Source organism: Alligator mississippiensis, chromosome 1 (genome assembly GCF_030867095.1).
Source record: "Alligator mississippiensis isolate rAllMis1 chromosome 1, rAllMis1, whole genome shotgun sequence".
NCBI classification, from domain to species: domain Eukaryota; kingdom Metazoa; phylum Chordata; order Crocodylia; family Alligatoridae; genus Alligator; species Alligator mississippiensis.
This window is the reverse complement of record NC_081824.1, coordinates 77,221,947-77,235,193: the sequence shown is the minus strand read 5'-3', so window position 1 is coordinate 77,235,193 and position 13,247 is coordinate 77,221,947. Positions and strand designations below refer to the sequence as shown.

The window sequence follows — 13,247 nt, the reverse complement described above, 5'->3', positions numbered from 1 at the left end:
GTTATCTAAAGAAATGTCTAATATGAATAAACATAAATATTATGATAGCACAATAATTAAACTTTAGAAACTGAAAATTAAACTGGGGACCGAATATAACAGAAAGGCTGCAACAGTCAATTGAAACAGCATCATCAGAAACTTGCGATTACAAAAGTAACCACAAATATCTGTGACTGAATATGGAGCTATGCCTGTCTTATGTTAGTAGGTGTTTCCTTTCTTCTAATTTCTTTCCTCTTTTCCTTTGTTTTCATAGTATGATTTAGCTTTACAGGTTGCAGCTCTTCTAAACTGTCTGCTTGTTTAATATTTTTATAGTTTTCTTTAATGAAATGTTACACAGTTTTCCTTCAAGTATGTTCAAAGATAAAATCAAACACCTTATGCCCCTGAATTCCTATTGCCTTTAACAAAGCAGATAGCGATATCCATACACTGTGAATGCTCAGCTGAAAAATTCCAAACCCTATTTTAGCACATACTGTTTGTTGCCCTTTGCTGCTTTTGAAATTATTTCATTAACCTTTTTGATTAGGCAATTTGAAGACTAGTCTCCAGTAGGTACTTTATTTTGATCTTAATAAAGTAGTTTATTTTAATCTTAATAAAAAACTTTATTTCATGGTTTTGTTGCACTGATTTATAATAGTTTTACAGCCCTTACTTCCTAACTTCTTGTTGTGCTGTAAAATATCCTGTCTGCAGTTCTGATGGGAGATAAGACCCCTTGCTTTGTTAATTCTCCTTTCTAAACAGTTCACCAGATACAATATGAGAAGAGAGACATTTACAGATACTGTTTTCTTTTCTACATGGTTTGCATGTAGATTCAGCTGCCTAATTTCTGCTAAGCTAGATTCTTAATGCTATTTTCCCATTAGTTCAATTAATATTCAATTTAATCACAAGCACAGTGAATCCATTCAATATAAATTAGGGCTCCGTTGAGGTTTCCATAGGAATCCCATTATTCTTCAGTCATAATTAATGTATCATTCAAAGTATTACTGAGCTTCTCCTGTGTCAGCAGTCAAAATATGAATTTTCTATTGTCTATGGTAGAATCATTCAGGCATAATTAATTCAAATGAAATGAGAAATCTCACTAGGAACTGGACTACTGCCTGTTGAGATGTGTCACTATCAAAAATCAACAGTGATGAGGAACAGCCATTTCATATCGGAACTGAAAGTACGTTCAGCATGTGTCTCACCTTGTTTCTGGCAAGAACATTAGCTCCTGCTTTAACAAGCAGTTTGGCAGACTGACTGAATCCATGCCAAGATGCTTCATGAAGAGCTGTATTGCCATCCTGAAGGGCAGAATCACAAGAGCAATAGTTTAAAATGCAGTATTTCCATACAGAGGAAAGTCACATCCAGAGATTCAGTGCTGTGCACCTATTTGGATATTAAAACAAATCTCTTTTCCTTCTCATCAAATTTTGTCTGCGGAAAAGCACAAGTACATCAGACTTAGGCTTAAAAAACTTTTTATAGGCATTTATTTTCCTTCAGGCGTCCACTCTTCTATGTTACCATCCTCTCAGTTCCTAACCAAAGATAACATATTACTGACCTGTGCATTTGGTATGTGCTCCATTGCTTTTTGTTGGTTAGAATAAACCTGTTCAGACATTTGTGACTGTATGGTCCCCTAGAGGCTGTGCCAGACAGATAATAAGCCTTAGAAGTAGTGGCAGCCCATCAAGAATTGTCCTTTAGCTGAAATGCCAGAAACTTTAAAACAAAAGGACATAAGGCTTCTATGTGGAGTTCCATACGGTGATTTAAAACTGATGTCCGTGATATTTATATGAACATGGCAATCAGTTTTTATAGCGTATGTAGCTATGAAATGCAGTTAATTCTCAGCAAGCTGCATACATTTATGCCATGAGAATGACAGCAAGCAATAGGCCCACCGAGTGAAAAGTACTCAACCATCACACTAGAGAGTAGTAAAGGCCCAAAATTACTTTTCTTGCATCTTCCAAAAAATCACATAGGTGGGGAAGGCATCACTGAAAGCGATGCTTATAGTTTTGGGTTGGTTTTATTTATTTCTATATTAATTTACAGCCAAGAACTTTTAGTTTCTGAGCAAGGCAGGGGAAACTAGGGTGGATATGCATTTCAGCTGGTAGAGATTTGCTTTTATTATCAGTCTTAGCTAAACTATGAGTTCAAATATCTAAAGGATAAGAGTTTTTATGTACAGACCTACTACTCATGCTTTGTCTACACTCTAAAGCAGGGATTCCCAAAGCTCTTATGCCACCGTCCAGCAAACCGCCGCCCAGCCAACTGCGGCTGGAATTTCCAGCCGGAAGACAGGTAAGGATACCCCCACCCCCGTGGGCCAAACCCTGCACTGGCACAGGCCCTGTAGAAAGAGCCACGGCCTCTCCGCGCGGCTCTGGGGCACTGCGATTTGCCAGTCTGCAGCCACTTCTGTTTCGGAAGCCAACCAGGGATTGAGAATCCCCGCTCTAAATTTCATCTTGGAGAACAAAGATAGACTTTGTCTCGTATTAGTGCACATGGAGCATTGTTTACTTTGATGTTCTAGCAATCTAGCTCATCAACCCCAAAAATACACTAGAGATCAGTCCAATCAGGTAGTGGTATATTATGTTGTCAAGCAACACATATATCACTCTTCATTGGCTTAATTTCACAAGGTATGTGTTACCTAGTATGCAGCAGCATTTCATACTTCAACTAAATTGTACAGAGTTGCCAGTGAGAATGAAATGATTCTATCTAGATAATGTTGTCTTTTCTACTCCCTGGAGTGGTTTCTTCATAGCCATTCACGTTCACATCCTTGCTTATAAGAAAAAACTACACTACTCAGCCTCCATGGTATTGAGTTCTCAGCATCAAAGGGCATGAGCCACTCTAATAAAAGTACCCAGAGCATCACGTGTATCAGTGCCTCCAGACTGAAAATGGCAGCTGGGGTGCTTTAACTAAAGCTCGTTTGATGAGCTTTAGTTAAAACACCCCCGCTGCCATTTATCAGCACAGGGACGCTGATACATGTGATGCTGGAGACATTACCATGCTTCAGCAAACTTGATTAATCAAGTCTGCTCTGATGCGCTGTAATTACAGCATGGAGGAGCAGCCTCTCTGCACACAGGCACCCAAAATGCATTGTTTCCATACCTGCCTCACCCCCAATATGTTTCTTTTGATGCCTCTGGAATCTAATCATAATCCCAAGGAGAGACAATCAATTTGTGTCAAAGACAATCAATTTGTGTCAAGTATTATTAAAAGAGAAAGAAATTTTCAAACAGCTTTTATTATTCTTTTAAACTGATAATTCCTATTAAATTAAAAACTCTGAATATTTACTCCAGACTATAACAGATAACTTCTAAAAAAAAAAATTCTTTATTTAATACTAATATGCTAGTCTAGCTAACAGGTCTCTGCTTTTGCTCATTACCTTGTCTTGTCTGTCCAGAGAGCTCCCCTCTTGAATAAGAGTTGCTATTACATCTGTGTTCCCTACAACAGCCGCCCGATGCAACGCCGTCTGGTCACCCTGCAAAAAGCAGCAATACTTCATTAGTGACGGATTTCTCATATCTAGATTTCACATAGATATATGCAACTATGTTTCATACCTTGAATATAAACATAGCACATCTATATACATACAACACATTTTACATCACACATTGCATTGAAATACAGGCTAGTTTTGAAAGTGATATGAACAAACTATTATTCTTATGATTTTCAAGAGGAATGGAATGATTATATAGATTAGACAGATTGAGCTAACAGTTTACAAACTTTTTTCCTGAAAAAAGCCATAATGTATTTTTATTCATCCATACAGAGTAGTGCAACTACCCCACACCTACGCATTTTTAAAAATTATTTCAGCACAAGAAAGGTTTAAATCTAACAATAATGTTATCATATTACCAACCACCAAAGATATCTGTAAGACACTAAATGACAGGGAATGAAGGTCTCTTATTTAATTACATTTCATTTCCTCCAAAATCTTTACTAACTAGACCAGTCTCTGCTATTCTGATTTGACCTGCTTAGGTTAGTGGTATGAAGAGAGACATGGCAGGGACAATTCTGTGATGTGAACACCACTGAGAATACTGATTTATTTCACTCAAGCAACTGAACAGTCCTAAAGACGCTAACGCATTTCACATGCCGCTGAAGAGGTAAAATAGGTGTTTAGTCCTTGCCACAAAGGGCAAAACATAAGCAATGGGTTTAAATTACAACAAAGCAGATTTAAATAATAATAATAATAATAATATTAATAATAATAGTAATTTTTAAACTTCCTAATCATAAGAATAGCAAGACAAAGGAATGAGTTGCATAGGGAAGTTGTTGAACCTCCTTCCTTCATTGGAGGTTTCCAAGAAAAGGCTTGATATGCATATGGCTAGAACAGTTTGGAAATAACACACCCAGGGCTGGATTAACCCTTTAGTGGCCCCTAGGCAAACAAACTTATGGACCCCTATTTAATACTGTATATTTATATTACTTTTTTCACTTAATAATTATAATATGTAAAATAAGCACAACTGGGCCCCTTCTTCACTTAAGGCCCTAGGTATATGCCTCGTTTGGCTATGCCTTAATTCATCCCTGAACACACCCTGATCCCTGCAGTGGGATGGACCAGATGACTCTACTCCTATAAATGTGTGGCCTGCCTTGCATTGGCAAAATGGCTTTAAAAGGCTAGCTACCCTTGTAGATTTAGTTCTTTTATCCTCTGCCATTATTTTGACACTCGTACATGTCATCATCTAAGTCACTGAGAAAGAAAAAGACTCCAGTTTAAGAAGTTCTAAAGACTAGATACTGACTATGAAACATGCTCTTTCACTTCCCACATTGGGAACCCAATCCAATCCAATCCTGCTTATCAAGATGATGCTCATCAAGGCATGGATGGAACAAATTTGAGGTGCATGCTGAGCGGAAAAACCTACAGAAAGCTGTAGTAATATAATCACAGAAATGACTTGTCAGATACAATCTATTTTCAGATAACAACAGGCTATATAACACATTAAAAACTGAAGATTTTCAATATTTTTGTCATACCATGTGTAGGTACCTAGACTCAGGTAACCGAATATAATTGAAAAATTTGTTCTCAGTTAAGGGTAACTAGTGGATGACATAAATTACTCGTAAGGTAGTGTTTTCTAATAGTATTGAAAAAGTAATTTATTTTTAAGGGCAAAATCAGTACTGATAATGCAACCATTCAACAATCCTGAGTCAGGCCTCAATAAACTGAAGCTGACTTAAAATCTGGAAATTAATTTTAAAATAATACATTTTTTAGCTCTTTTTATTTGCCTTTGATGTTTTGGTTCCTTAGAGGCTAGGCTTTCTATCTTTTCTCCACAATTCTGAGAGTAAAACAAAAATTTTTTTTCTAATAAAAGCAGAGATTTCTGCATATTCTCATGGCTCTGGAACCTGAGAATTTCATAAAATTCACAAGGGATCATAAGAACTGTTAACACTGTGTAAAATACTTGTTTTGAGAACAGTCTAATGGAGCGTTTCCCAACCTTCTCCCATTTGGGGTCGCAACAGTAAAAACTGGGATTGCAAAGACACAAGATTGTTGACCGATTATGATGAAAATCACAGAAAAAAGTGGGAAACAGCAGGTTCCCCTTTCAGGCTGGCAGAGTTCTAGCCTGGAAGGGGATGCTTGGGGAGGGAGGGAGTGGGAGGAGGGCTATCAGGCAGGTGACGCCACGTGCATGTGCATGTGCATGCACACACATGCATGTGGCAGCCAGGCAGCATGGAGAACAGCTCCCTCTAGGTAAGTCTATGTGGTGGGGTGGGCAGATTGAGGCCCACATGGTGAGGGAGCAAGAGAGGGAGGGAGTGGGGAAGGGCTGGGAGGCACTGTCCAGCTGGGCTGGTACATGGGGCCTTGGGCCAGAGCAGGAATGTAGGGCCCGGCTGGAAGAGCAGGATGGAGCCACGAGCAGCTCATCCAGGGACCAGGGGGGTGGTAGGGCTGGCTCCCTACCGCTGTGCGCATTCCTAGGGAGGCAGGCATGGCGGGGGCACATGCCCCCCAGATTGGCACGCAGTGCAGGGGCAGATGCAGGTTGCCTGCTGCAGGCTCAGGCCTCCCCACCCCACTGCCCTCCTGTCTGCTGGGCCATGGAGGCCCCCAGAGGGAGGGTAGGAGGGTGGGGAGCTCCAAGCCCATTGTGGGCACCTTGCTTCCCTCCCCCCACCCCCCACGGCTCTGCTCTGGCTATGCTGCCTGTTGGGGGAGGGGGCATTGTTTTTGTCTGCATCATTTTGGGGTCGCAGAAAAATGTCCAGTGTTTATATAAGGTTATGCTGAGGAAAAGATTGGGTTGGGAAGCACTGGTCTAATGTCTCTTTTTTTTTCCTTTAAAGCTTAACATTAAAAAACAATCAACCACCCAAATTGAAATTATTGCAAGGGAAATTATTTCATTGCAACTGCATGTATATGCACTTTTTGACAGTTATCATTATGTACTAACCAAGGGCAGCAGGATAGACATTTTCAACCTTTTCAACAATGCTATAGCATTCTAGGCTGTCCAAGATATTACTAATGCAGCATACAAGTAATTGAATAGTATGTACTATGTACAGACCAGTTTATCCTATCACTAACAGGGAAAGCAATCACCAGTTTAAGCTGACACTTGCTGGGACAAAACTCTGAAGGACTCTGTATAGGTAAGAAAACATTTGCTACTGTGATATATAGAGCTTTAAGAACTATGGTGACTATCCTGCATTTTTAAGGCCTAGAACACTCTGTAGTGCAGAGTTCAAAAGCTGAAATTACATTAGAAACAGGAAGGGGCGGGCTGATTATAGCTTACAAATAAGGAACCGTTTATTAGGTTAATGCAATTTGTTTCAGTTGTTGCATTATTTTTCTGGTTGTTATTGTCTTATGTCACTTAAAGTAATAGCTGTTAATTAAGAAGGCATTTAACTTTTTGGACCTCAGAAGATCCAACAGCTACCTCTATGGATGTTTCCCTTTCATTGAAACAAAGCATGAAGGTGAGCAGACTGCCTCACTTTTCACTCCTGCAACAGCAGTCCCTGCTCAGAACCAAGCCTAATCTCAAAGCACCTCACTCTGTCTACGGGCAACACGGAGCAGCTTGTTTTGCTGTCAGGGGGGCTCATCTACACAAGACATTTACTGCGGAGCTGCCTAATAAGCTCCACAGTAAAAGTCTCAAAGTCTTCACAGGCAGCAGGAAAATAATCAACTCTGCTGCAGGTAAGTACAAATACTATCCTACAGTGGAGTTCTTTAGTGCACAACAACATATGTATAGATGGTGATGGGGCTGGCTGGAGCACAAGGGCACTTCAGTGTGAGGGCTGCCTGCTGGCAAGGGGCCTCCCCTGGGGTCCCTGCTATTTGGGGCAGCCTGACTCAATGTGCTGTGGTCCTGGGTGCACATTCAAATGCAGCGCCCGGGAGCTATTGTGCTAGAGTTTTTGGTCCACACTAATAGCACATGTAGATGCACCCAGGGAGAGCATTCTCTATCACAGAGACCTTACTGAGTGAGGCCTTGAAAACCAGATCACAGGGTTTTCAACTGCTCTAGCTGCTCAGGTTTGTATTCCACAACATTACTGCTTTATCTCTATTCATACTCTGAGGAGCAAAACTAGAATTTTACTTTGAGGTTCTCCATTTCGATAGACCCTCTGGATGTCACCTGAGACTATTTCTTCTTGAGTTGCTGAGCAATGCAAAGGTACGTATCATATTGAATACATTTTTTTAAATGAATCCCCTCCACCCACATTAGCAGAGTTCTGATAAAGATATCTTTTCTTTTAGGAGAGAGTTATCATCAGGATGCCTTTATGAAGTTGACTATGGATTTTTGTTTGGTTTAATCTGGGTACTGGCCTCTCTCTCCAGATGCAGAGATGGTCATCTAGATAATGTAATCACTTGGCTTCTATTTCTCTTTCACATTAGATTTCTCAAATGGTCTGTTACTTCCTTTTATTTAAAAAAAACAAAACAGCCATCTCCAAATAGTCAAGTCTTTAACAGCATACATTTTAAAAGGCATGATAGGATCCTATCCTGGAGACTGAAAGATAAACAATAACTATGATGCACATTAATTGCGCAGACAATCAACTACGTGTATAACCTGTAGCACACACTTTATGATCCAGTTTATAAGTAATTTACAGACATGGAACAATTTTTAGACTTGTAAGATCAGTAAAAATGAAGATTAATAACTACAAGACTGCATCACACTAATAAGACCTTTATAAAGAGATGGGATAGTGTTTGTCTGGACTGGTACAGTTGGGATCGGATCCAAAAAGTCACTAGGGGCCTCTATACATGTGCTCTGGGGTGCGGGTGTGAAGGGGGCATTTTAATTAGACTGGCTCTCAGGAGCTGCTCTAATTAAAATGCCCGCAGCATCTCATGTATTCAGCATCCTGCATTTCAAAATGACAGCAGACGTACTTTACCTAAAGCTTATTCAACGTGCTTTAAAGTACCCCTGCTGCAATTTTGAAATGCAGGGTGCTGAATACACAAGATGCTGCAGCACTCTGGATTAATCAAGTTTGCTCTGATGCATTCTAATCACGACGCATTGGAGCATGTGTAAAAATGCCCTTATCTGCTAAAGTGACAGTCAGGCAGAACACAGTGCAAAATTATGATCCTCAAAGCCCTTTGCTCCAGAGTTAGCTGCTGCCTAACTCAGAAAGTGGCTAAACTCCAGGGATGCCTCAGCAGTCGATACCAAAGTTTCTCAGGTACTGAAGTTCTGCTTTGGCAGTTACCCAGAAACAAGTTGGTCTCAACAGAGTTGATCAAGATTCTCTGGGCTAGAGAGAAGATGGTTCAGTATTTCGACAACAATTCTCTATTCAGCATGCTATATTTTGCGGACTATGTTCTGACGTTCCAAGTTCTTCCTATGCATTGCCTAGGGAACCTTTGTACCTAACTCCAGGCTAGGGTCCACCATAAGGGAGAAGGCACCTAAGAGTATACCTGTACAACATAGTGTAGTACTGTGCAGCGCTCCCCAAGCTAGCCTGAAAAACAGAGGCAGTACAGTCACAACAGCATGGCACTTCAAATTAGCTTCACTGGAAGCTGGTTACCCTACCTAGGATGAAAAGCCACAGTAATGCGGCTATACAAGCTTCCAACACCTGAGCTAGCTCATTCAGAATTAGCTCAGGGAGCTCTGCAAAACATTCCTTTATGCCTGCAGATGTACCTAAAAATTACACTTTAGTTTATTTTATATTTGACTCCAAAGTTGTAAAGCCCAAGGAGAGGGAGCACCAGAATCAAATTAAAGACTGAAGTAGTTTTAGTATCTTTACCTCCTTTCTCAGCCCTCACAAAACCCAAAGGAAAGGAAATTCAAGACTATCATACAAAAATATTCAAGATTGTAATACCAAAACCAGGTGCAAATTTTAAAATGGATGTAATTATTAGGCATGAGGTGTTTTGATTATATTTTTGGTTTTTATAGTATTATGCTTGAAACCTAATCAACCAACACATTTTATCTCTTCCTCTTCCTAACACCATTTCATGAGTCACATTAAAGAAGCGAATGTCTCCATCAACCCAATCACCTCTGATAACGATGAAATCATTCCCCTCTTGGATCTCCTTCCAAACACACTCCTTGCTTCCTTTCACTTTTCATGCTGTTTATACCATTTACTGTTACAACCTGTCAAACTATTTGTTTGCAAATAAATTATCCTGCCATGAAAATGCTGCATAAAAATCCAGAGCATGGTGTTGCCTTCAGTTGTAATACCAATTACTAGCTAGAAGTTAAAAAGTCTTACATTTTGAAATCAAAGGGTGAACTATGAAATGTTTCTTTAGTCTATCACTGAGCTAATAGCATAATGTTTTAATGAATACTTTGATTATCTGAAGCAACTGTACACATCCAGCACCTGGACTCCCCAAGTATTTTTCATTGTGAACTTGCCATTTCTTTCTCCTTTGCTAAACAAATATGATCACTGCAAATATCCTAAAGTAATTATTTCACTCTTGCATGTACCAAAGGACAATAAGAAACCAGCCAAGGGAGTTAAGGCAGGAAAACAGAACTAGGACTGAAAGGATTTAAACGTTCTGCTGTAACCTGAATATTTACATCTGGATTGGGATGGTTCTGAACTCATGAGAGTCTGTTCCATTTGAACTGAATTTTCTGTTTCTTCTATTTTAATTTGCAAAAAGGGCTTACAGAGCTAAGGTTTTGGGCTTGGTTGGTTGAAGTGCCACTGTCAAAAATATTTAGTGGAATCTATTTGAAGGGTACACCATCTTTGCAAAGCAACAAGAATAAAGCCCAGCCATGCAACCATGCATTTTTAGGAGCTCTACCATGCTATACTGCCAATACAAGATGTTACATGCAGCTGTGTCAGTGTGAAGCTCAAGGCAAGATTCAGGTACAAGATTTCTAACCTCCTTCTCTCTTTCTGATCTTCTAGGGTCCTTTCTAGCCTTTCTCCTCTGGTTTTTCTTATCTTTTTCTTCCTTGATTTCTTTCACCAGGGCAACCTTCTCCTTGACTATTCCTGAGGTATGTGCTGTATGAATACTCATTGACCAATCAGAGATTGCATTAGCATTCCAATAAGAGTTGGCAGGATTGGTAGGGAGAAGGAAAGAGTTAGTTCCCGGAGTTGCGTACTCTACAGAGCTGGAGTCCACAGGTTGAAATTCATAATAATCCCACTCGAGGCCACTGGAGGTCATTCTTCAACTAATCCTTATGTCTTTGACTGTGTTTTAAAGAACACTATCTACAGAACATGAAGTTAGTACTTTAGACTGCCCACAATATATTCTCTACAGCTCAAATACAGCTCCAATTGTATTTTTTTTAAATGAAGTAGACTGTCAGATTTTTGGAATGAAAGAGGATAATTCGCATGTGTAATCACAATGATTCTCTACACAAACGGCATGTTACACATTTAAACAAGTCTTTTAAAAAAAATAAAGTATACAAATTCTTCCTCACATGACGAATTTAAAAAGTGGGGCCTAAATAAATATGAATATGAATACACACACACACGCATATATATAGGCATCCTTTTCACTGATTTTTTAAAATAAATATTTATATATATGAACAATAACAATGAAAAGGATGGCTGTTATGTGTATGTGTTTATGTAAAAGTGAAATGTTTACATATGTTTATTTGATGTTGAAACTCCTCACTGCCAAAAGAATCGAGTGCTCCTTCCTTGGTTTATACCAAACAGTAAATGTGACTTGAGACAGAATGCTTGAATTTACATATTTAAAGGCAATTCAAATGCTCCTCTCTGATATATATCAAAAGTGCACAAAATTAATTACACAAAGAGAAATTATAGGTGGGAGAATTTCTTTTTACCTATCTGAAAGTAAAACCAATATATTTTAGCTTACATATTTAATCTTAGACAGTCTTGTGAAAATTCTTGACTGAGTTTTATTCTCCTTCCCTCTTTGCTACAAGAAGCAAATGGAAATACAAATCCTCAGAATTAGCAACAATTCCTGGAGCTCTCAGGATATATCCAGTACTATACAAGGAGCTCACAAGTAGAATTTCAATTTTATAACATCATATTCACAAACAACCAAGATTCTAGTCTTTTAAAATTAGTTATACTGCACACAGTGTGGTATCACATTGTCATAAACCAGGACTTGGACAATGTGAGAGGAAAAGTGAATGAAGGTCTTTATGACCTGAATATATCTGAAGTGCAAGACACATTTTGGCTATAATAATGCTAACCTCAGATTTATTCTTTTTCCAACCTGCCTACTACACCAGCTTTCTTTACAATACAGTTATACCTACAAATAGTCTAGGTTTTGTAACTATCACATTAAAAATGCATACTACACTCAGAAAGCAGTTTCACTGGAATCTCAGTTTAAAAACAAATATTGGCAAAACTTGGATTCTTAGACTAGCAGCCTATCTTTATCAGAAAACCTGACTGCACTTGTATACTTCCAGCAATTTTCTTATTCCAACAGTACTCTTTTCTGCAAATGTAAGCATCTGAAAATTCTTTACAAATATTAATTAAACAGGTCTCCAAATACACCTAGAAATTAGCCCAATTTTACAGATGGGTAAATTAAGGGTATGGACAGACAAACAAATTATACTGAGTTAAAAGTGGGGGGACTTTCTGTGCATCAGCTGCTCTGAATTAAATATTTTGCATCTGCTTTTATCCCACAGTAAATGAAAGCTAAGAGGGGCACCTTATTCTAGAATAAAACAGGGCTAAGATACCATGATTTAGCTTTCCCTTACCACACGACAGGAGCAGCAGACACTTGAAGCAGTTATCACAGAGTATCTAACCTACCCTCCTTTGAAATTGGTATTGATAATACTCTGAAGTAACGAGAGGCTAGGAAACTGAATTACTGTTGAAAGAGCAAGTTCCTCAGAGTAAGACTGACTGCATGAAAATATAGGTTACAAACCTGCCAGAAGCTGACCTAAGCCTCCCTGTGAGTCACTGGCAAGGCTGGAAGTGCCTTTGGGCCAAATTTTTAAAAGGTGTTTAAAAGTATACCTAAAGATTACAAAATACTTAAGGGTGTAGACAGGCACCCAAAGAGAATCAACTGCCTTTTGAAAATCCCATTATATGCATATTCTCAGAGACAAAAGAGCCAGGGCCTGCACCCTGGGTGGCCGTGGTGGCAGGGGCTGGACTGGCTACAGCAGCAGCTGTCATTCATGCTCTGCAAGTGTGCACCTGGGTCTGGTGACCTAGTCACCCACCACTCATTACACTACTGCTTATTTCATCTGCACTTTCAGGCAAAATTACATGAAGTCATATGAATTAGCTGCTAGGACTCTGGAACAGGTCATGTTTATTTCAGTTCTTTGAAAAGATTCAGCCTAAATCTTCCTCTGTGAAAGCAAAATTCCCGCAATGGCAAAACAAAACATTCCTAGGTCCCACCATCAGAGACACGTCTGCTCAAGCATTCTCATGAATTTTAAGTGATATTAAGCAACACAAATTATTTGGTTGGGGTTTTTTTAATTGAAAAATATCATCTGCTAATTTTAAGTCTAATCACAGATAACTTGCACTTTCCAGTTATCATC

At 39.1% G+C, this 13,247-nt stretch overlaps 1 protein-coding gene across 3 annotated transcripts in view; it reads right to left on the bottom strand.

The window, feature by feature from the left end:
- Positions 1–13,247, bottom strand: part of ANKRD6 (ankyrin repeat domain 6) — a 202,276-nt gene that overhangs the window by 24,549 nt on the left and 164,480 nt on the right. For 2 of the 3 annotated variants that reach the window (XM_059732040.1, XM_014600553.3), the window contains exons 4-5: positions 3,464–3,562; positions 1,218–1,316 (exon numbers count right to left, since the gene is read on the bottom strand). In XM_059732040.1, the coding sequence (XP_059588023.1) occupies positions 1,218–1,316; positions 3,464–3,562 (198 nt within the window). Of the gene's footprint in view, positions 1–1,217; positions 1,317–3,463; positions 3,563–10,561; positions 10,903–13,247 lie in introns of all 3 variants that reach the window. The other variant, XM_019496899.2, reaches the window with a different exon arrangement.